Consider the following 24,507-nt stretch of genomic DNA (forward strand, 5'->3'; position numbering starts at 1 on the left):
GCGGTTTTTCCTTTTATTGTGGACAGCTCAAGTTTCGTTAAATTTTCTTCCCCATTATTTTTTATATCCCTATTAAGTTATTAACGAAATAGAAGTTTTCGAAACGACAACGAGAACGTTTCCTCGCGTCCTCCACGAGGTTTCAAATAAACTCGATTACCCATCAGGTTCCCTTCTTTCTCTCATTTAAGGCTCTTCGATAGATTATTTCGTTGCATTTATTCAATAAATCTGACTCGGCCGACTAAAGCGATCGGTAATCTTCACGTTTAATCCGCAGCTCTGTGAAAAATCAAATTAGTTCGTGCGAAAGTGAACGAATTTACCAATCTTCTGTATTACCTTCTCTCGTTCGGCTGTAATTGGGTTAGGAATTTATAAGAATCAAGTTACTGGGTGTAATCAGTGTTAGAAAGATTGATGAAACACGACGCTCGTGCGTCGCATCACGTCAGCCCAGCTTCTAAAAAGATCGAAGAAACATTTCCGTGCGCGCATTACAGAAAATGCAGATCTTGGAAAGAAATTATATTTGGCAATGACAATTGCCAATTGATCGATGCTTGTTACAGTCAACATTGGCACGATACCAATTGTGATCGATATCAGCCGCGGACGAAATTATCGTTGACGTGCATTACAATTTACCCGATCGCATTCGATATTTATTACCAGCCATGTTAATCGTGGCTGTAGTCAATTAATTTTTTGAATAGAACCGCCACGAGCAGCTCTGTCCACAAATTTGTTTCAATTACGACAATGGCTGCGTGATAGAATAGAAATAATCCCGAAAACTGGGTGAAAGCTGCGAAAGCACGAGCGGCGACGTCGTGCGCGATGATGACACGACCCGTGGAACGGAGGAAATAAAAATTGATCGTGTGACCGACGAATTCGGGCAATGCCACGTCGAAGCAGGCTTCCATCATCTGAGAAAAGCAACGATCGTCCCGCGATTAACTCGATAATGGAAAGGAAAAAAGAGAGCTAGATCGTTGACGCCCGATATTTATCGAATATTGGCCCGACTGGGAGCCCAGTTCTCGCCAGTATAACATTTACTTAATTTATACTGTGCCACGTTCTCGTGAGACCCTAATATTACAATACGCTTTAAGGTTTTCATCTTTAATACCGCTACTATTCGTTAACCCTACTAACTCTTTTACGCTTGTTACACCGTCTCTACGCGATTAGTTATTTACGCTAGAAAAGATGCGGAGAAAGGGGAACCAAAAGGGGAACGGACACGACTAAACGAAAGGATCGTTTACACATTCGAGACCGGCGACTCACCGCGTGGGTCACGCAAAATCTCACCCACCTATATAGCCGGATTAGACGGTTATCAGACAGTAAAGTGAAGACTCTCATAGAAATAAACTAAATAGTGATGAAAAAACTGGCACTCTACAGTTGTACCTCGCTGTATACGTCTCCTTTGCAATACGTCCAATTCGAAATACGTCCTGTTAATTATCTCGGAGGAAAAATTCAATTAATAATCAATTATATTCAAAGTTAATGTGTTATTAACTGACTGATCATACAAATAAGAATATCAAAACACCAGAATGTCAGATTTTATTTAAGGGGATTCTTCTTCCAAAGAATAGAATACAATATTAAGCAGAGTTTTCAATGTAAAAATCTATAACAAAATCTCAGTTCTTATTTATATGTTTGAACAGTGTCTAAATTATTTTACAACCCAATTGGAGTTTTCTTTTCTTTTTTTTTACACGAAAACGAATTAATCATTATAACGGATTACTTGGACTAAGGTCGTGTAACGAGGTACCATTGTATTTTGAAAATGAACCGAAAAAAAAGAATCTGATGACAAAATGGTTGGTATAACAATGTAACGAACGCTGAAGAAATAAGTAGTGAAAGCGGAGCTAATGATGAATCGGAGAACGATGACATTGAAATTGGTGGAAGTAATGAAAGATGGAGATGCGTTCTAAGAAATTTCTTTTCAATTTTGATTAAAACGGTATTTTTCTTCAATAACGAAAATGATGGGTCATTGGCCGTGATATTAAAATTTTTAAGTCATAACAATAATAATGATACAGGCACCCCTTGAATAACACGGTTAATTGGTACCGTGCTATTCAAATCGTGCGATCCGAAACTCAAGCTTCATACAAATTTATACATTTTGTTCCAAAGATGAATTAGGAAAACATTAAAAATAAGAATACAAATTTTTTATGTATTTTTAGTTGTACAAAAATAACAGTAAATTCATTCAATTTAGAAAAGTGAAACCTGAAAATGTGAGAGGTAAAATTTTATAAATATAACAATCAATTTTTAACAGTAATATTCACGACTTCGTGCAATTCAAGTACGATGCTAACAAAGGGATATCTGTAAGAATTACCTAAAATGTGTATTTTTTATTCTTACATTTTCCAGTTTCAGTTAATCTTTACTAGAAGTGCCGAAAAGTTTGTCAGCTACTGGGGACAAATTTGTTTTAATTCGTCGGTCTCGAGTGTGTTAACGACGGATAAATGGCAATGACGGCAATAGTTCCGTGTTAGGCGATAAATAGGCGTGTTTCGTTAACTCGCTAATGCGTTACGTGTAATGTATGTAAACAAGACTATACAATATAGCGTGTTTTATGTCTATTCTATCCTCGTTCGTCGTGTTTCCGAGAACTATAACGAACTCGCCTTTCACTGCATCCCCTCTTCGAAAATATAAAATAGAATTCTTCTCGCTTCTCCTTTTTCTTTTTTTTCTCTGCGTTTTTTTTATCGCGCCCCAATTGTACGGGGCTCTTTTGTGACCCTCTGTTTTCGCGAGTTTTGGAAAGAGAACAAGAGGCACCAATCACGCTTCGATATTCAGATTCATGCGCGCGATTCTGCATAGTCTTCGAGAGTTTTGCAGATGGGGCGATTAGCAAGGAACTAAGGCCAGCAATAATTACAGAAAGCTTCTTCATTCCTTTGTTGTTAATGCTATTAAATATTGTATTATCACGGTATGCAATGTTGTCAGAAATGCATAACATATAGATTGATTTCGTTGTGCCTTAAAATAATGAAAAACGAAAAAAGAAGACGATCTTCTCCAAGATAACAAATATTTTATTGATGAAACGAAAACCATGCTATGGCATCATGCCAATACTAATAGTAAAGTAGATATAACGCGTGTAATATTCTAACGACGAGATCAATATTTCCAGTGCAATAAAGGAAGGCCGAAACGCAACCAAAATCGGACGAAAGTAAGATCCGATCGAGAACGGATGAATCTACTGTGTTAATACTAATAACAAAGTAGACATAGAAATGATAACGTGAATAATACTTTAATTATGCGATGAATATTTCCCGTACAATAAACGAAGTCTGAAATGGGAACGAGACCGGGCACAAGTAAAGTCTGACTGAGAACGGATGAATCTATTGTGAGAAACATGGTGACAGTGGCTCTACTTTTGTGTGTACGTATAAGTATACTTAATGCTAGAACTAGAATCCTGAACACATCGTACTTTAAAAGTGACGTCGTGTAGCGCGTAAACGCATCTTATTAACATCGACGGTGTCTAAGGTACTCGGCATCCTCGAACCGACTGCAAAACGAGACTAACATACTCGGTTCCGCGCGTGCAACATGGATAGGCAACAAATTAAATGGTCAGTATTTAAATCTACCTTTTGACAGCATTTTTTTACTAAAATGGTCAGTAATAGCTAACCTAAACGATATATAAATAGCGAATGGTCAGTATAAATAAAAAACGTTCAATGCGGAATTAATTACTGATGGTCATAGTATCATTACGGTCAGCATAAAATTAATAAACCGACAGTATAAAGCAGAGAAAACCTATTCCGTTATAGACTCATTGTAAGTCGAAAAGAAATTACATTTAAAAATTATATATATTATATATAAAATTTTATATTTTTATTTAAAAATTATCTTTGAGTCAAATTATAGCTGTATTGAATCTATAGCAGTATTGAATCAAATTATAGCTAATAATGGTTAGATAATTTTTCATTTCCAACATTTAATGCATAATATTTAAAAAAAAAGTGCAATTTCATCTTAAACTGTAATATCGACCACTTATATTTAAATACTGGTCAAAGGGGGAATAAAATACTGACCAATAAAATATAGGTATTTGTCGAGACATATGAGTTGGTGTTGTGCCCATTATGCGTAAGATAGGTTCAGTGAGTCTACTCAGCACGGAAGTCACATTGGCGAAAGCTACACGGGTCCCTTAACTAAGTCATCGTTTACTCTACGTTTGAATATATAAAATATATTACGATATATATATATATCGTAACTGTATATACCGTAAAGTTATCAGCTATATCGCTACGTATTGCATCAAATCGAGACAAAGGACACGCGTTTCACGTTGAAACGAAGGTCAAAACGATTCGAACCCTCTCGAATATTCGTACGAAGTCATGAAATGAATCACGAACAAGGGGTTTTGAACTGAGAATACTTTTGGCTTGCTTGTGCGGCGGGCATTAGGGTATTCGATTCGTGCAAATGTGGTCTGCCGATGTGTTTCTCGCCTTCCGATTACGCATTCAGTATACATTTATCGAATACAAGTAGCTTATTCCAATTCACTTTGATCTGTGAGTATTTAAATAATGTTTGGTTTTGATAATGGGTTTGGTATCAGTAACTGCGTTCTATTTTGAGCGATAATAATTAGTGAGACACAGATTCGCTTCGTAAGACAAGAAACACTGACGTCACGTATAATCGTGCGTGGGAGGAATCACTTGAAATTTGACCGTAGAAGGGTTCTTTCACCGCTCTTCTTCGTTTCTTTCGTCATCTAATTTCCTCCTCTCCCTCTCCCTTTCTCCCTTTCTCCCTCTCTCTTTCTCTCTCTCTCTCTCTCTCTCTCTCTCTCTCTCTCTTTCACCCTTTTTGCTTACACTAAGGTATCTAACGAATAGTTAAAAAATTGTCAAGGCTTTCGTTGGAAGGACTGCAAAATGTGACACGTCGAGGTTATCATTTCACTGATTTTCCCCCATAATTAAGAAAAGTTCAACGGAAATCACGACACGTCATTCTATATAACACAAATACTGTCTCTGAACAAGAGTCTCATTCTTAAGATGCCACAAGGGTAGTGTTTGTCAGCGTTAAAATCGTTGTTCTTGTTCGATACTCGTTCGAGTAAACCGAATGTGTTTCCAACGTATCAACGTCAGTTGGACAAAACACTTTTCCGTTCAACTGCGAATATATTATACTACAGCGAAATTGAAAATTATCGTCCATGTTCAGACAAAATTCGTTAACTTTGAACAATATTACCTCTCCACGATATCGTGGTGGCCTTTGTATCGCATTGTTATTAAGTGTAAATAATTTTTTTATTATTTTAATTTAACATGTTCGCGAAAGTGAATATTATAGCATTCAAATTTTAAAGCCAATTATTATTTATTTAATTATTACTGTCTGTGCGAACGTGTTAATCAGTCTTTTAGTGGTACTATCTGAAATATAATTGTTGCCAAAAAAAATGTCCATAGATTTAATTAGTTTCAAATAATTATTATTTTCAGACATTATTACGGTAATTAGCGAGTTGTTGGCTAAACATGGACGACGTGGTCATAGATAGTTATAGAGTGACTTAGTGATTGAAAAAGTTCAGAGAATTGTAGAGTAGCGATAGATTGGCGTTCTCACAGTCTTCGATCGTAACAAGGTCTATTTGCTCAACAAACAACTTGGAGAAATCCTTCTTACCCGTATGATTTTTAGGATTTCGAAGAAAACGTATAATTAAATAATAAATAATAATAATAATTAATAAATAAAAGAGGACTAAGTGGAAAAGCTCGTCGAATGATTCCAATTAAAATTAATCGTTCCTGCGTTACAAAAGTACTTCGATTCGTAATATGTCTTCTGACTATCGATGATGTAAATAGAAAACTATGGTGTTAATTTAAACAATGGAGGACGATTCGAGTCGACGTAATCGTGCACTCTTATGTTGCACACAAACAATTGCCATACACAAAAAGACGAACAAGCGAAATTTAGATGGTAAGCTCGCTGTCTAATCATTAAAAAGTGTGCTTTCACGTACACTTAACTGATGCAACGAAATTGTTTAGCAACGTTGCGCAACAGGTAATGTGAAAACGTGGAAACATCGCACGATAATAGCAGCTGGAGTCGTTCGATAATGGATTACAGACGATATAAAGTAGAAATTTTATTTTTGATTTATTTTATTATAGTTGGAAGTTTACTATTCGTGTCTGCTTCACACAAGTATTTTTCAATTTTATTGCAAGACTATAAATATAAAATTCGATTTCAATACTTTTTCACGGCACATTGACAATGTTTTCGCATTTTTGTTAAATGTGTTCAGAAAGATAAGAAATAAACGATTCGACGAGCTTCGGGATCCATCTAAATATTTCTACCAAATTAGAAAATTAGGCGAAGGTTACTGAAGATTCGTATAGATGCGTGATTGCAGGCCATCGTTCTTCAAAGTCAACATTCAAGGGAGATGGAAAATAGACGCGGCGAAGGTCTTAACCGTGGATAGAGAAGTAGAGGAAACTGCGCGGACGCTCGAGATAGGGGTGTAGATTAACAGAGGTGGTCGAAGGGAAGATGTAGACAGAAAAGAGCTGAAGTCGGTAGCAGTTACATCGAACTCGCCAACGATTGATCGATGTTTTGAAAAAGAATCGACACTCTGTAATCGTTTCGTTCCTCTAATTACGATCCATAGTATCAACACACAGTATTAAACCTTTCACAGTAGAACGAAATATCAAAAAATTTCATACAAAACAAAAGACTAACAAATACAAAAAATATATAATTTCATCAATTGTACATTCTAATCACTATGGTATAAACATGAATTTCATATATTTCTATCTACATCTAGGTGCGTCGCCATATTTAACAGCCTACACGAATATACTCTATGAAATTGCGAAAGGGTTATTATTATTTCTGTAAATCGATGTTAAATTGTAACATTTATGTAGTTGTAAATCTCTTTGAAAATTCCCACCATTTTACAGTTAATCGTAAATAATATTAACAGCGGCGGGAAGTCGCATAGGTATTTATTAGAAGCGAGGTATCATTCGTAGATAAGCGAGCGCGCAGAAAGGTCGTTTTAATTAAGGGGAAATCGAATAATAGACACGATAGAGACGTTAACTACGTGGATAACTGTGTGTCCATTGATACGCGTGTGTGAGTGTTCGCCTTATGTGTAGTCTTAGGAAATCTTTAAGAATGTATTTATACGTGTATATAGATATATACGTATGTATGTACAGAATAGGTTATTTAAGAGATACGCGCATTTTCTATCTAAGCAAGACGATCATCCGAGAAATAGAAGTAGCACTCGAACTGAAGAGGGAAATGGTTGCCCAGGAAAACCGCTACTTTTGCCAGAACAACGTCACCGTTATTGTGAATTCGTTGAATCAATTTTGTTCACACGTCGTTGCGGAAAATGATGGAACATCGTGACTGACAAAAGTGTACGATTTCCTCCGCGAGTCGTGAAAAATACGGTTGTGCAAGCTACGCGGTGCTATTTAATATTTAAAATCGTTTCTCGAGGCGCTTGGCTCGATTTCAGGCGCGACTACCGGTTTCGTGGTGCACGCTGCGATGAGAAAGCTAGAGGTTTCCGCGGCGAAAGCTTCTACGAGAATCGTTAGAAGCTGAATATTTGTTTTCTCTCGGAAAAGAAGAAACGAGCATCGTTGTGTCATTTTTTCTGACCATTTTCACCGCAATTAACAGTTACACCAACGAACAAACGATTCCTCTAGCAAAAACAGACGGATCAACGATTATTTCTTTCGACGCAGCGACATAGAGCAGGAAAAAACAGATCGAACTTTCCACGGCACGTCGGAATGAAACTGTTTAATTAGTTCAGAAATCGCTTTCGACCGTTAATAACGCCATGAAGTTACGACAAACGCGAAATAGTCTCACTGTCTCGTCAATTAAAATAGTTTAATTGTCCGTGAGACTTCTCTAAGGAACCAGCGCAATTCCCAGTAACGAACTCGAAGCCAGACCGATGCCTCGTTAAATATTTGCATCTGGCATCGATTTTGTTCTTTTGTTTTTATTTCGTATCGTCTACCAATCTAATCATAAATCAACCAGGTTCCGGTTCGCTTGCTTTGACCGCGAGAATTCGAAGGACTGCGTGCTCGTAAAATGTTTCAGACGAGGGGAGGAATAGATATTTTTGAAAAATATTTCTTTCCGTTTAAGAGTTATATTCTCACATCTCTAATGCTAATTTTTTATGTCGCAACGTACGTCTGTGAAAATTTTCGAATGCTCTCTGCTTCATCATTTCCTCTTTTAATGCCATCCTATCTCAAGAAACACGACGATTGATACATAACGTATTAAACGAAATAAAAAATTGTAATCAAGTATCTTTCGTTTTGTCTGAATAAATCTTGTTTTTCCTATGATTTATTCGCAACTTATTATTTTGAATCTTCAAATATAAAGCTTTCGAATTAGTCTTCGTACGCATTAAAGTCATTCAACTTTGCCCGAGAAATCATAATTTTACGCGCATGCATGTTCCCTGTCCGCCGCGGAAGTGCAATAATCACGCCGACTAATGACTGTATTGTACACGCAGGATTTGTTCGTGCCAGAAGCAACTAAGACTTCATAATGTATTTATTTCTACCTACGATCGCAAGGAATCCAAAAAATCGGAAATTGCACAAGTTTTGTTTGTCTTTTTTTATTTTCGACCATATATACCTGTTACGTTCGCGCGAATCGTTCTAACTTATCGTGTCAACGACAATAAAATAATAATCGTTGATGGAATGTGATCACGATGATAGAAAAAAGGTATAAATAAAAACGCGCTATTAACCCTTTGCACTTAGAATTATTTTTCACTTTTGTTGCCGATAGTTTCCTACCGGTTAAAGTACTTGTAAACAACTCTTTTTACTAATTATATTAAACTTTATTGTAACTTATATTTAATGAACATATATTTTTCCTTTTTTTATTTACTGACATCAAGCCAAGAGTGCAAAGAATTAACAGCATTGGCTGTGATCATCGATAACAATAACAACCAACCACAACATAATTAGATGAAATAATATAAGGATAAATAAAGTACACGATATTAATAATGATGATGATGATAATAATACTGATAACAATTCAGAACAATGAATCGATGGCTAAAAAGCGAGATAAGTTTGATTGCCGATGGTCGAGAATTCTGCGATCGAAAGCGACATGAAGGGATCGGAAACGAGTGAACTGTGCTCGTAACAATTTGTCACGCATCTGGAACTGAGTGTACTTCGTTCCCTCTTTCATGTTGTTATAACATCCCTGCTCTCTCCCTCAACTCGAATAAACGGGCTAAACTTCGCTTTACTCGTTTCTCGTTAATTAACTCATTAATTCATTTAATTAATTAGTATTGCTTAAGGTTTTATTGCTCCACGTTCACACATGTGCGGCAATCGCGATCATTGCGCACAGCATTTTGAAAGTGAGAACTAGAAGATATTCGAGGGATCGATCGTTCAATCCACCCTAAAGGAATCAAAAAGAATTTACAGCACGTGCAAAAGACGCGTGCGTGCGTCCGTGTGTATGTGTTTGTGTGCTTGTGTGCGTGCGTGCGTGCGTGCGTGCGTGCGTGTGTGTGTGTTACGTTTCTCGTTTCTCTTTTTCTTCCCACAAATTTATTACTTTCTTTTTTATCGTTTTTTCTGTTTTTTGCTTCTTTTTTGGCGGTGAAGTTGACTACTTTGTACATGCAACGCGGCAATAATTATTAGAAAAGGACTCGGATCGTCGCGCCAGCTCTCTCACTGCTGGCATTGAGCCCCACGCTCTTCTTCTTCTTCTCCTTCTTCTTCTTCTTCTTCTTCTTCTTCTTCTTTTCCTTCTTCTTCTTCTTCTTCTTTCACGATCGTGTTCTTGGAAACCTCCTTTCCGGCATTTCCTTCAATGTTTCACTAATCCTCCCGACGTTAATTCAGCGCGCTATTTATTGCTTTTCGGGGGAAATTTGATCAAGTAATACTAAGATTAGAATCTGCTATCTCTCCCCTTTCGTTGTCACGAAATGTAATTTTTTTAAAGGTTTACGATAATATCGTGATTGAATTTCGATGTACATCGGAATTTTCTATAACATTACTAAATCTACATTTATTTTCCGGAGCAAGTGTCGTTGTTAAGTATATTTAACACGTTCCCTGCTGTGTCATATATATATATATATATATATATATATATATATATACATATGTGAGACTCGTGTACGAATGACAATGTTTTCTTTCGCGAAATGGCGCCACGTGCATAAGATTCACGGGAAATGAAATTTCTGTGATAAAATAAAGAGCATCGATGCTTATAATAAATAAAAGTGTCGTTTACGTACAAACGAATGCCATTCATTTGTCAAAATATTCCACACGAGCGATGAAAAATATTAAACCGTTGTATTAAACAATAGAGGAATGATTTGACCATTGGTCTGCAATCGCACGTATTCAAGTTGAAAAGTTTTATAGTTCTGAGATCCACATTGTAATATCGATTATAATTTAGGTTAAAGTATACGAGTGTTATAAGAAATACGAAAAAATTAATTGCAGACGGGGAATAGACGTGCATGGATTAATCAACAGTGAACGTGTTAAAAGGAATTTTAAGACTAGATTGGTGTTACATTCGTTGCACGAAGTATATTTAATTATGGTTGTATTCATTTCGAAAACATTCTAAGCTAATGAAAGCCTAATGGAACCGAGTGTTTACTGGATTTCTTCCTATATTTCAACAATTATTGATGTTTAATTGTTTAATTCTAAAGCAGGAATGACTTATCCGTAAAATGGTTCGAGGATATTGCTTTTCTTTAAAAGGGAGAGAAGCAAGACGCTTTTTCAGCATCGCGAGAATCGAACCAGTTCGTTTTTTCAATTATCCTAATAGTCGGAAGAGCGTGGTTTCCGGGACGATCGAAGAAGTTCAATACCGAAGCAAATCATCGTTTTCCATCGCGTTAAACTTCGATGTTCGCCTCTATACATATAATTATATAATTCGTTGTGTCGAAACATTGCTTTTGACCGTACGCGTCGTCATTATTACTTTTTTTTTATTTTCCTTACTCGTTATATTGCTTCTATAAAATATATGTATAACAATGTTACGCATCTATTGCTCGAATTGCTTACGAATCTGCTCTAAACATTACGTGTAACGCGCTTTCCTTACGTGTCTGTGTACCAGTGTGTTTTCCCTACGTGTCTATGTATATACGTGTTCTCGCAGACGCATTTTCGAATTTATCATTTTATTTTATTTTATTTTATTTTATTCTATTTTATTTGTTCTATTCTATTCTATTCTATTCTACTCTATTCTATTCTACTCTATTCTATTCTATTCTACTCTATTCTATTCTATTCTATTCTATTCTATTCTATTCTATTCTATTCTATTCTATTCTATTCTATTCTATTCTATTCTATCCTATTCTATTCTATCCTATTCTATCCTGTTCTATCCTGTTCTGTTCTGTTCTGTTCTATTCTATTCTATTCTATTCTATTCTATTCTATTCTATTCTTTTCTATTTTATTCTATTCCATTCTATTCTATTTCACATTTGAGCTCGCGTGCAACCGATTCCTGTAACGAAAAAACGCTAGAAACTTGACGACCTGGAGGCGGGTCGATCGATGTCCACGTGTCGTTAACACGTTTCACGCCACGCGCTGCTCCCGATGACTCCTTTCCGTTTCATTGGTAACCTCAGTGCTCTTTTCTAACGCGAATTAAAAATAACAAGAAAATTGATGGAATGAAACATTTGAAAAGCTAGGAGTTCTCTGTATTGCCGGTTACGGAAATAAAATGGTGCGTGACGTAGAGCAGAACTATTCATGGTAACAATGGCGGATAAGGGGATGTTCGAAATCTATTATGTTATTAACCCTTTGCGCTCAAGCTCTCGCTGGAGCAGAGTCATTTAAAATTCATTTTGAAACTCGAGGTCCCCCCGGTGGAGACACTGGAAATAATTTTAGAATGTTAATCCGAATTACTTCGTTTATTTTGTTAGCAATATTTCTTTTATTAATGCTGTTATTTTCTCTTTCGAGTGTAAAGGGTTAATTATACCGAAGTGTTCTATTTATCATATCGTTTTTGAGTTTTTCGTGAACTTTAACGAGAGATCAGCGACAGAATTTATTCTAACAAACCATAAAACAGGCTTCTTGCTAACATGCCATTGCAAACATTTCCTTTAACAGGCACACGTCTTGTTCAAGTATCCTTGTCTACCATTTCACCATTGATAACTGTTGTAGGAATACGTTTTATTTTACAGTGCGTACACCTTTCATAAAAATATAAATTTGCCGAGAACCGATCGCACCAAGAGGTCAAAAAGTATGCACACGAGAGAATTTGAGAAACGTTTCAGGAACTGGTTGTACGCAGCTTTACGTCACCGCATCAGAAAGCATAGTTTTGCACCGACGCCTCCGTCGTGAAATTGATATCGGATCGACCTCTGGTCAAGTGCGATCTGGTCCAACATTCGAAGGAGCCATCGAAAAGGAACATGGGAGAGGATCGATTGTCCGAGCCTCGTGCTCGAGACCTTCCGAAAGAAACGGAGGCATCCGGTCATGGCTATGCTTTCCAACGAGCCACGATCGATCTCTGGACACGATTCGATCCCAATAAGACGGCTGTGGTTGACGCTGCGACGCCAGAGACTCGCGCCAACGCGTCGTCTCGCGAGAGAAAGGGCGAGATGAATCGGAAACAGGCCGGAAATCTTCATTCGCTCGTGGTTAAATCGAGCTTTGAGTCCATCTTCGATCTCACGACTAACGTCGTAACCGTCGTGATCTGTGTGTACGTGTGGTGTTATTTTTTTATTTTTTCATTCACGAGGAGTTTCTTCTTTCCTTTTCTTTACATACATACTTCTTTTTAGGCAGCTAAGTATCAATAAATAGTATGTCTCCGTTAACGAGCTCGCGACTAGAACCGTACGCGCTAGTAAATATATACTATATATATATATATATAATATAATATAATATAATATATATAATAATATAATATCGTAATATATGTATTAGGGTATAATCGACTAGAGTGACTAGACTGCAGTGTGGACGTCACCTTTCGACGTGTTCTTTGTTCTCGGTTTTTTCCCTTCGTTTGTCGTTCCTTTATTCTTCCTTTTTTCCTCAATTACCGCATCGTCTCGTTTTTTTTCTTTTTTTACTTTTTCGCCTCGTTTTAAGACTTAACATTATTGGACGTTTTTATTAATGTTAGACATTATTTAAGAAACCAACACCTGCTCAAATTATCTCTCACCCCCTTTATCTTCCATCTCTACCTACCATTCTACCATACGATTGGTTACTTCTTCCTATTATCCTCCATTCTCTCTACTGGCACTTTTCTACTTAAAACCTACGGCAAACCTTAATTTTTCTCTTCCTCTTTCTCAGCATCTTCGTCTTTTCACTGTCATCGATCTTCCTCCGCTCATCCCAGTTAGCCGGGTGTCGCTGGTATCATGCGCTAGCTCTCGCTTGCGAACGCATCGAAACGACTGATCGTAATCTTCCGGTCATCGAAGCGCTGCTACAAACCACAGTTATTGCTCTGCTGCGTCGTCACGTTGCTGTTGCTACCGTTCGCGGTGGTAGCGTTCGTCTGCTGCTGTTGCTGCGGTGGAATCTCGTCGTCCCGCAGACAAGCGGACTCCAAGTGCTTGTTCAGGTAGGACTTGAGCGCGAACGTTTTGTGGCATCGCGAACACTCGTAGTTTTTGTCCGCGGAGTGCGTCTGCATGTGGGCGCGTAGATTCGACCGATCGGCGAACGCTTTGCCGCAGTGCGCGCACCCGTACGGTTTTTCGCCCGTGTGACTTCTCAGGTGGCCTTGGAGGAGCCAAGGGCGCGAGAACATCTTCCCGCAGACGCCGCAGCTGTGGGCCAGCTTGTGAGTGAGTACGTGCATCGCCAGGGCTGGCATGCTCACGTACGCTTTCCCACAGTGAATGCACTTTTTAGCCGACTGAGAATCGAGGCTGCGGTGGGTTTGCTTATGCCGTGACAGATTCGACGAGGTCGCGTACTGCTTGCCACACTCCGTACAGGTGAATTTGGGTCTGTCCGGCTGGGCAGCTTCTTTATCGGGCACCGCAGCGCCATTTATATTCGCGCTACGACGTTTCGACCTCCCGTCCGAGACAAAGAACGCCTCGTACGTGTAGGCCACCGTCTTACTGCTGCTGCTGCTGCTGCTGCTACTGGTGCTGTCGAGTAGGAAGAACATGGTGACCAAGAGAAGGAAGCTATTTTTAGTAGGAATAAATCAGGTTTAGGTATGATCTGTGTTTCTAATTATTCTTTTCCGCTGCTTCTTTTCAGAAGCAGTAACACCCAGGCAATAATAATGGAACCACATCCTTTAGACAACCGACAAACGACCAAATACAGACGCAGGTCGCGACACCGACTTGCACAGTTGTCCATTCATCGCTCACACCAAATTTAAGTACAACCAAAAGTACATACAGTTGAAAGGAAATCCAATGCGAGCGAACCATCACGTTAAAGAGGCTAAAGCAGATTGAATCGCTATTAAACCAATGGTCTCTCTACACCAATGGTTCTGAATCTTTTCTAGGAAACGGAACACTTTTGTGAGCAATTTTCTTCAGCAGAATACTTGTTTAATCTTCTAAAGAGGAGGTACAGGCCATATAGGGCTATTCGATATAATGATTGTAAGACTTTCGATTTATCGGACATTCGGTTTCTTCAGCTGTTCCATAGGTTTCGATATATCGGATACTAATCCTTAGAAGATTAAGTGAATATCAAATACATAAGTCTGCCATCAGTTATTTTATTCGAATTGAGCAATACACGGAATACCGTGTTGGGAACCATTGCGCTGCAGAAAGTGATTCAAAACAAAACTACCTAGAATTCAATCGCGTCATCTGACTCTAACGCGAATGCATTTCGAGTATCATCAGTCGATACAAATAAAAAACCACTGAGACCAATACCTAATAACCATAGCACAAGTCTGATCCAACTGCATACGTTCATCTCTCGATCGGGATACTCACCCATCTCTGCCGCTGGAGCAATTGTTTGCGTTCGCCTCTGCGGTGGCCGGCGACTGTGGTTGTTGCGTCTGCTCCTGCTGTCGCAATTGGCTGGTTTGCGAGCTGGGAACCGGGACCAGCACGGAGACAGGGATGGGTTGCGCGGTCGGTGCTGGGTGCAATTGCGTGGGCGCCGTGGGTGTCGGCGGCGGAGGCGACGGAGGCGACAGAGTGTGGATAAAAACAGAGTGCGTGGGCGCGGCGGGGGACGCGCTCAAATCAAGGATCGCCTGCGCGGCGGACAAATCTTCCTCGGCGGACGTGCGGATCTCTGATATCGGCTGGAGGCTGTAGGGCCTGTAAATATCCTTCTTCTTCGGCGGCAGCGAAAGCGCCGTCCCCGTACTGGTGAAGCACATAGAGAGGCTCTTCCTGGGAGGCAGGCTTAGCGACGTCGACGACGATGATGGGGTTACCGTTGGCGGCTGTGGTTGAGATAGGCTGGAGCCGGTTACCACGACACCTAGCTCTTGGGTTACGGCTTGTGGCGGCGGTGAAGGAGCCACGGGTCGAGCCAGCTCCGCAGCTGAACGCAGCGTTGCGTATTTGGGTGGCTCCTCGTGGTTGATCCACGACTCGTGGGTGTAGCCTGCGAATGCATCGTACGATTGATAAACGATATTTTATTTCGATTTCGAATGCAAGTAAACTTGTAGTGCAAATTTCTTTTTTGCAGTATGTATCTTACTTTGCATTCTTTTTTAGGTAATTATGGTCTTTACACTATTACAAAGTATAGACTCGATCGATCTTGATTAACCCGCTTGGATTAACGCTTGGATATCCCCTCTAAAAGGAGAATCTTGTGGAAATTAAAATTATTTCACAATAATTTATTGAGAATTTCACTTGACTTCTTGAAATTTTCTATTGGCATGGAAACTTTCTGTTGCTGGTAAAAAGCGCCAAGTGTTAAAAATGGAGAAGATGGGTTAGGACAGAACAATAGGTTTGTAAAATTCTGTAGATACTCTACATACAGATGTTTAACCGATATTATTTGTAATCTTGATAAATTGGTTGACGTAGCAGTAGTTTGAGAAATGGTTTCTTTATTGGGCAATTTGTGTGGCCAAGTATTTTTATCTGGACAAATTCGTTATATCAAACCGTATCTTGATTGTTTCTCATTTTTCTATGTGGTTGACGATAAATATTTTCGGTAAAAATTTTAAACAATGATTATTTGTAGCAGATTTATAAAATTTATAAACGTGGTGGTTACTAATGCATCCACCCGTTTAGATAATAGACAATTATTGGGATTAAAATGAACGATAATCGATTAAAACGATCAATTTTAGCATTTTAATATAGATAATGAATCGACTAAGTCTCTGTCAGAGCCAAAATTCACAAAGAGATTTTAATTAATTAATGAGGGATACATGCTCAATCGTACTTAATGAAGCATTGGTAACTAATTAAGGGTTGCTCGATGAATAATGCAAAACGAAGGTTCCGCATCCTGAAATTTGTGTAATCAAAATTCAAGTTCGTGAGTCAGAATCCAACGAATCCTCCCCATCTTTACCAATTAGTGGTAAGTAGAAAAGATTTAACTTTAGACGTAAAATTCAAAAGTTAATTGAATACATTATAGGTGCAATTAATTTTCTTAATTTTAGGACCGAAGTTAAATTGTATTATATTTTTTGCGAAGAGCAATTGTGGTTGTTGCTCCGAGTACTCATTCGAGAGCCACCACCTTTGATAATCCAAGAAGATAACTAAAATAAAAGTGCAAAAGGTTAGAATTCCCAATCGTTTCGAAATAACAAACTTCGAACTGGATCAAATGCAATTTTTTGCACTTCATCCGCCATAAATTCTGTTAGTTCCTCCATTTCCGCGGAAGATGGTTATTGGAAACGGTCCGCTGGTTTCGTAATGAAACACCAGCCGGTTTTCCGATCTGCAGGCTCGCGTATCCGAGGAGTCAACCAAGCCGCAAAATGACGCTCTTTAATTAACCCTGAGGATACCCTCGGATACTAGAACGGGAGACGCGGACGAAAATGGAAGGGCACGGAAATACGCGACGCGATTCGCCCTTTTTCGAAGCACTCGTCGGCGCCAGCTCGCAACCCTCTACGCAGTTCTCACCCCCTGGCATTCGCTATGAATATTTGAATTCGTGAATCACACGGAACCGGTGCGCCGTTTCATTTCCTGTTGCTGGCACGCGTCAGCTGGTCCCAGCATGTGCGATTGTTAACGAGAAAACGACGAGGGCGAAGGAGAGGGCGAGGGTGTGCGCATATTACGTAGCGCGGGGTATCTGTTGCGTGCATGGCGCGGCGAAAGAAACGCCTCTGTGACACGTGCATTCATTTGTTTCCAGTCCCATTGCAACTTTTTTTATCTTCCTTCTTTCTGCTCTCTTTTTTCCTTGATTTTAATCACGCTCCTTTGAAATCACGTATTTTTCCAGATTTTTCAGAGTTGTTTTACGCTCTCATCGTGTTAATTGTATAGTTCTTTCTTTATGATTTTTCTCTTCCCTTCTTCTGCTAAATTTGATACCGTCTTTTCAGGTTTTTCACGTTTTTTAACGTGCTGCGAGCAGATAGTCTTTTCCGCGTGCCAGCTAACCAGTTTAATATCCCCTTACAGTGCGCATAATTAAACGAAGCAATGCAGGGCAAATGCTTCAATTACAAATTGTACGCAAAAAGTCAAACAAAACGAGGAAAAATTACGTTTCCGTCTGATAAAAATTAACATATATACACGTCGAATGTCATAAGTTAATTGCTTAACTTAATAATTTAGGAATGTTATTGATGTAAAAAAACTTAATTCTTTTCCTCCTTAAATATATAATATTTGAAGGCTTGTACTTTACTGGTCAGTATTTTAATCTCTTTTGGACGGTATCTAAATATAAAGAGTCACTATACTTTGAAGCCCCCACTGGCAGCTAAACAAATGCCAATTGGTCAAAAACTTCATTATTTTTCTGCTTGCAATGGGATGTAATTGTCTGTTTATTAATTTAACCAATTAATCTAACCTACACTGACCGTTTAGTATTTTTATACTGACCATTTTGGTAATAAAATATTGGCTGAAAGTTGACTTAAATGCTGTGATGCTCATTTAATCTGTTACCCCAATTGATATTACAAGTAAAATAACGTAAAAAACGATCGTTCGCTTAATTATTGCTAGCAACATCAGGCGTCTCTAAAAAATCGCGTCGAAGCTTCAATCCGACCGCCATCCAACTCCAGCTCGATCCAGGGGCGATTTCGGTCGAGTTTCGCGTACCACGCGGCTCTTCCTTTTCACGCGACAGAACATGCGACAGTTAGCCTTCGATGGCTCGTTGCTTTCCATCGGACACGATCGATACGGCCGCTGCGACAGCGTAACGCGACATTTGCACTGTTACGAGTCGGGGCTCCGAGCGCGGGAGTGCAGAAATCGCCAACCAGGCCCCCACAGTCGCTCATCCTCCGCTACCCACCCCCTCTTTCCGTGCCACGTCAGCTGCAACTTTTTCCAGAGACGAGCGCGCACACACGCGACGGTACTCGCTCCTTTTCTACATCTCTCTCTCTCTCTCTCTCCCTCTCTCTGCGCGCGCGCGCGTGTATGTATGCGTGCGTGTGTGTGTGCACGTGTGCAGAACAACACGGAAATTCTTGTTGTTTTCCGGTACAGCTATCGACCGCCGCGGGCCCACCCGGTTGCAATCGATAAGAAACGCGCGCGTCGATTGTGCGAATGTAAATTTTCTCTTGATGATTGCGACACGAACGTCAGAAAATTGTCCTCTCTGTGCTATGGGGAGGAGAATACACCCACGGTATCCCCTGCTTGTCGTAAAAGATGAACTTGAAAGGTGAACTGAAAGGAGAAAGAGTTAGCTAACGTTACAACTACCGAGAAAAAGACGAAGCTACTTGTACAACAGGAATTTAAAGTTGCGAAATTATAACTACTATGTAATAAATATAATAACATAATACTATAATAACACCAAAAGGTATAAAAAGAATAACAAAAATACTAAAATAAACTTCCATTAAAGTAAATATAAAAAGTATAATATAATAATGTGATAATAATAATAAGTGTAATAAAAAGAGAAATAGAAATATAAGATTATTATTATATTATTATTGGTCAGATTTGGCAATAGTTCAGAAGTGTAAAATATCGGTACATAAAAAAAAAACTATTCCAACGACTGAGAATAACCGACCTGAAAGGTTAGGTTCATTTGTTTTTATTATATTTATTGATATAATTTTCTAAACAAAGCGGCTATAAATCTATCAAACTATCTAATCAACGGTTTCCAGTTTAAGAAGCAGGTTATAGGATACTTATCCACTTTGAGAAGTACTAGTCAAAATGCCTGGTATTTGGTATATTGTCCATGATACAAAATTATTTTGATTCTGTATAAATAAAAGAAAAAAATAGATAAAAAGCAAGAAAAATGTAACAGAAAGAAGGAATTTTCGAATGAAACTGTGAAATCAGTTATTTCGACTGGCGTTGTAATTTTAGTGTTAACCCATTCGAGACGGGCAACACAACGTGTGTGTTTTGAAACTAAATTTGAACTATCACACGTTAACAAAAGTCGTATCTCGTCTCGAATGGGTTAAAGATGTGAAGGAATATAATTTGGAGATATGGAAGAGGTATTAACCCTTTAATTCTCAGTCTTCCGACCTCGTACGAAGTTTAAAGACTAGCTGCTACGCACGGACAGGTTCAATGAACTGTGAGAGAGTGTAATTCCACAAATTTGAATTAAACCGACTTGAAAGTTAACCCAACGATATACGCAATTGCCAGGAGAATAATAATTTGACAAAGATCAGATACAGATGGCAAACAAACTAATTAAACGATTTTTGAAAGTGTTGGCACCGTTGCACGGTGTGCTCAAACAGCAATCCTTGAAACGATAATCCTAATAACCCTAAAAATAGAAGAGGACGAGGGTACGCGCGTACTCGGCGGATTTTCGAAATCGATTCAACGTCGAGCGAAGCCTCGAGTAAAACAGAGAAACTGGCTGCTTCCGACTTCCGTTTGCCTGAGGATTCATTCCCTTATGTTGACCCGATCCTTTGGCGCCAGCGCCGTGATAATTATTGGCCAAGTACCGCCATTAATTACGCGATCACCACAGCCAATTAGCATCTATCAATTTCCTATTCTATAAAAGCTAAGAACAACAAGAGATCCTCGATCGTCGATCTACAACAGCGATTCTCAAATTTTACTTGCGGAAGCACCTTTCTCAGGCTGAAAAAATTTCCCAGCTATCCTTAACCCCTTAACCGTGCGTGTGATTTATAAATAGCATATGAAAATTGTAGCCAGAGCCTTAAAATTAATTTTTCCTGATATCAAACAGCGACTGTGACATATGTATACAAGAGTGAGAGGATTGAAAGAAAGAAAGAGAGAGAGAGAGAGAGAGAGAGAGAGAGAGAGAAAGAGAGAGGAGAGGACAGAAAGAAAAGAGTGGTTGTGTCTGAAAGTGTATTTGATCAACGAGCTAGGGAGAATCAGAGAGAGAGAAAGAGAGAGAGAGAGAGAGAGAGAAAGAGAGAGAGAGAGAGAAAGAGAGAGAGAGAGAGAGAGAGAGAGAAAGAGAGAGAGAGAGAGAGAGGGAAAGAAGGGGAGAAAGGGAGGCAGACAGAGAGCTGGCGGGAGAGGGCGGGGATGAAAGAGAGACAGAGGGGCCAGAGGAGAGGGTGAGAATCAATAATGTCGAATGAACGCTCCGCACTCTCCCACGAGTCTGTTGATTCTACTTTTTCAAAGGTCGACGTAAGGTCCTTCTGTCATTATCGTTCCTCGATCGTTTTGAACGAACAACGATCACCATTGCGTCGTAAGAATAGTCCCAATGACATCGTACTCGTACGAAACGCATTAAATGGACCCTGATAACCCGGATGCGTGATCGACCGCGAGGATTCAAGGCTCGTGCAAACCACTGCGACGAAAAACGCAATGTTACGCGCGTTTGCGCAACGCGAACCGCAGTGGGTGTTGAGGTCCGCGATATTGAAGCTGGCAATTAGCGTATCCGCCGACACGGATTCCGTGTGACCGCTTGATGACTTTGGGAAAATCTGAACACTTCAGGAAATTGCAGACGAGACACTTTTCGTCGAGGAATTTGAAACTTCTCGCGGAGAATACCATGGAATTCGTGCACGTTCGGCGAAGTTCGCAAAGCAAGTTCGAACGCGGGGCGATCATACGTTAATTAATCGCGAAGACTGCCGACAGAAATACCGCGAGCGTGAAAAGGAGCCCGTACAATGAGGCGTTACGTGACCGCGAAGAAACTGCAGCTCGTTACTCGACTGTTAAAGTCGGAGCAAAAGGAAGCCGTTTAATTGATGCCACGTCGTTCTTACATATTTTCGACCTCGATTCCGATCCGACAAGGTCGACACAGATAATCGAACAACCACTGAATTCGAGTTAATCAAACCTCGCCATCGTCTACTTAAAAAGTAACCTTTGACTTGTATAAATGACCATTTCGAAAGTTGAATACATTTGTTCGAAGACAGGTTCTCAGAGATATGCAAATGTTGTGATAAAAACTTTGAACAACCGGGTGTTCTTTCCGTAAACTCTTTGCGAAGACACGAGAAACCAGCATGGCAGAGCACGTGTTACATAATGCATCGTGCCATGTTAGCGTTAGAATCGATTACGCTCGTTGCTTTCGCGGGTATTTTTCGCTACTAGCTACGGTCACAGAAAAGTGGTGTTATTGCATTACCAAGGATCATTAACCATTATTTCCTAACGAAACGGAGGGCAGTTGACTTGAAAACAGACGAGGTAATAAAATGTCCGCTTGAAAAATCGTTAACGAGGAAGACGCAAGGTTTTTGTATGCGTTGATACGGGTCAACTTGTGGAATGCATTCAACATGTACTCGAAGCGCTGCTCTACTGGCTCACCGCTTTTTAAGTCGCTCGCTGAACTGTGTATTGTTCCCGAAATTGCGTTCCTCAATTCTACTCATCAATGATTACGAAATATTGTATATACTTGGGAATAACCGACGAAAGCGAGATTACCAGTAATGGGGGATAGAAATCTGATCTAAATCGCATAAAAAATCGTTCCTAATTTCGTCAATAATAATGACGTGATGACGTCCACAAAACTGGAGACTCCAAATAATGATTAAACAAAGCAATTCGAATACGTTTCCGTTTGTCGTAGCGCGAGATAAACGCGCGCGCGTAAAAGAGAGAGAGAGAGAGAGAGATCAAATAAAGCAGTGCAAAAAAGGCCTGCTTTCTTCGCAAAAGGAAAATGATGTAAATGGGACGACGAGTAACGTGAAAAAGAGAAATCGTTCCTCTTCCGTTCCACCCAAAGATCCGCAGTAGAATCTACGATCGGGTGTGTCGCTGAACACAACGAACCTGCACGTCTCTGCACGTTGTGTGTGCACAACTATGCACGCAGACGTACGCGCGTACGCTTGCGACGCATGGCTAGAAATCCATCGCAGAATCGCGAACCGAACGGGGAAAATCGTTAAACCGGGCCAGCCAGCCGTAGGAAACGCGATCGAGGGGATGCATGTCCCGCTGGCACCAGGTGCCGCGGGTAGACACCTCGTGTCACAGACGGGGCAGAGTACCGCAATTTCTCTATAGCACCACCGATCGGCCAATCGGCGGTTGTGTTACCCTTGTGGCTCGATGCATGGCCAGCCAGATTTCCGACATCTCGAATGTCGAAAGACTCGCTGACCAGGGGCAAGTTTGCCTCGAGATTAGAACCTATGAAATCTGAGCGATGCGTAGGGCGTGGCACGATACGTAAATAGAGAAGAAGCTGAGACGTTTTAGCGTACGCATGAGTTCAATGAGACAAATGGAAATGCAATTATTCGAACGAATAAAGCAATTGAAGGTACTCACCATGATAATAGAGAGCACCAGAAGCATTCAGTGGAGGGGGACTGGGTGCAGTGGCACCAGCGGTTGGACTATGAGGACCCCAACAGGTCTGCTGATGATCAACCTGTCTGCTATCCGTATCCCCGACTACGTCGATCTCCTCGTCCTCCGGCTCATGCCTGTGCTGTCTCTTCTCTAAACTGGCGGAGGTATGTAATCCGTGGTCCCCCTGCCCCTGCAGAATGCCCGTAGGATCGCTCTGTTCATCCTGCGGATCGTCCACGCGGTCCGGCCACGGATAGGCCTTCCATTTCTTCGCCATGAGGCAGCGCGGCATGTTGACGCAGCTCTCCCGTCCCGCGGCCGTTGCGGCCGCGAGTTCCTCGCGCTTCGTTCACCAGGTGGCGGTCACCCGACGATCTCGAATCAGTAGTATCCCTGCCACGAGAAACCGTTGCTACACCACTACCGACACCCTCACCGAACGCACCAAACGCACCACCGTACCGACGACGATCGACGAACTCGTGGACGTCGCCTAGCGCGACGCCAGCCCCGCCACCGGCACCACCGTCGCCGGTGTCGCGTTGCTCGCTACACCAGCCGTCAACCACGGCGATGCGGTCGTCGATGTTGTGACGCCGCCGTCTCCGTCGCCGCCGTCCGTCGTTCAGCGTCTGCAACCCACCGTTAACCTCGCTCCGGATGACCACGGTGGATGGTGCGCGCTTCCTCTTCGACCTTCCGTGCTCACGTTGGGGCGTGATCTGCAGCCTCGTCATCGGCACAGCGAGGGCAGCTCCTTCGTAGGATGCACCGCCACCATGCCAGCCTGCTCGCACGAGAACCCACCTCCTGCCTCCACCCCGTGTTCGCGTACTATCAATCCCGCTAGCCGTTTTTTCAACTATCACTAGGAGAACTACTGTACTACTACTTGTGGATGCCTACTACCGGATACGATCGGGACTTTTTCTTTCCTCTTTCTTGTTCTTCGTCCCGCGTTACTGCCGGCACCTCGCTTCTCGCTGGTCTTTTTTCGTGCCTCCGTTCGGTGTCCAGGTGAAGCGTGCACAAGTTGTCCAGTGTATTTTACCGTGTCCCCCGCACGGCAGCCGAACTTCACCGACTGGTTGACTCGAGTTGGTGGACCGACTGACTGACTGACCGACCGTTTGTCCGTCTGTCCGTCCGTCCGTCTGTCTATCTGTCTGTCTGTCTGTTTGTCCGCTCGCCCAACCGCCCGCCCTCCCGTCCGTCCGTCCGTCCGTCCGTCCGTCCGTCCGTCCAATACTCTCTCGGTC

At 40.8% G+C, this 24,507-nt stretch overlaps 1 protein-coding gene and 1 long non-coding RNA gene across 3 annotated transcripts; both read right to left on the reverse strand.

The window, feature by feature from the left end:
• Positions 1 to 4,737: 4,737 nt before the first annotated feature.
• LOC143429372 (uncharacterized) lies at positions 4,738 to 5,310 on the reverse strand. The gene is made up of 2 exons (XR_013102522.1): positions 4,958 to 5,310; positions 4,738 to 4,891 (listed from the first exon to the last, which is right to left on the reverse strand). It is a non-coding gene; the product is annotated as an uncharacterized LOC143429372 (long non-coding RNA).
• Positions 5,311 to 13,388: 8,078 nt separating this feature from the next.
• On the reverse strand, positions 13,389 to 23,683 carry Scrt (scratch). Of its 2 annotated transcripts, none has more exons than XM_076904445.1 (3): positions 23,225 to 23,683; positions 15,245 to 15,872; positions 13,389 to 14,404 (listed from the first exon to the last, which is right to left on the reverse strand). In XM_076904445.1, the coding sequence occupies exons 1-3, from the start codon at positions 23,538 to 23,540 to the stop codon at positions 13,744 to 13,746; spliced, it is 1,605 nt and encodes a 534-aa protein (XP_076760560.1). In that variant the 5' UTR covers positions 23,541 to 23,683; the 3' UTR covers positions 13,389 to 13,743. The 2 variants fall into 2 exon arrangements, with proteins under 2 accessions (XP_076760560.1, XP_076760558.1); XM_076904443.1 differs by having other exon boundaries at positions 13,389 to 14,419.
• Positions 23,684 to 24,507: the final 824 nt, after the last annotated feature.

This window comes from Xylocopa sonorina, chromosome 11 (genome assembly GCF_050948175.1).
Source record: "Xylocopa sonorina isolate GNS202 chromosome 11, iyXylSono1_principal, whole genome shotgun sequence".
Classification (NCBI taxonomy): Eukaryota; Metazoa; Arthropoda; class Insecta; order Hymenoptera; family Apidae; genus Xylocopa; species Xylocopa sonorina.

Coding starts and splice junctions, on each gene's coding strand:
- Scrt (XM_076904443.1), bottom strand. CDS start 23,540: ATGCCGCGCTGCCTCATGGCGAAGAAATGGAAGGCCTATCCGTGGCCG. Junction 15,873..23,224: donor TGGTGCTCTCTATTATCATG/GTGAGTACCTTC, acceptor ATGCATTCGCAG/GCTACACCCACGAGTCGTGG. Junction 14,420..15,244: donor TGCTCCAGCGGCAGAGATGG/GTGAGTATCCCG, acceptor CCTACTCGACAG/CACCAGTAGCAGCAGCAGCA.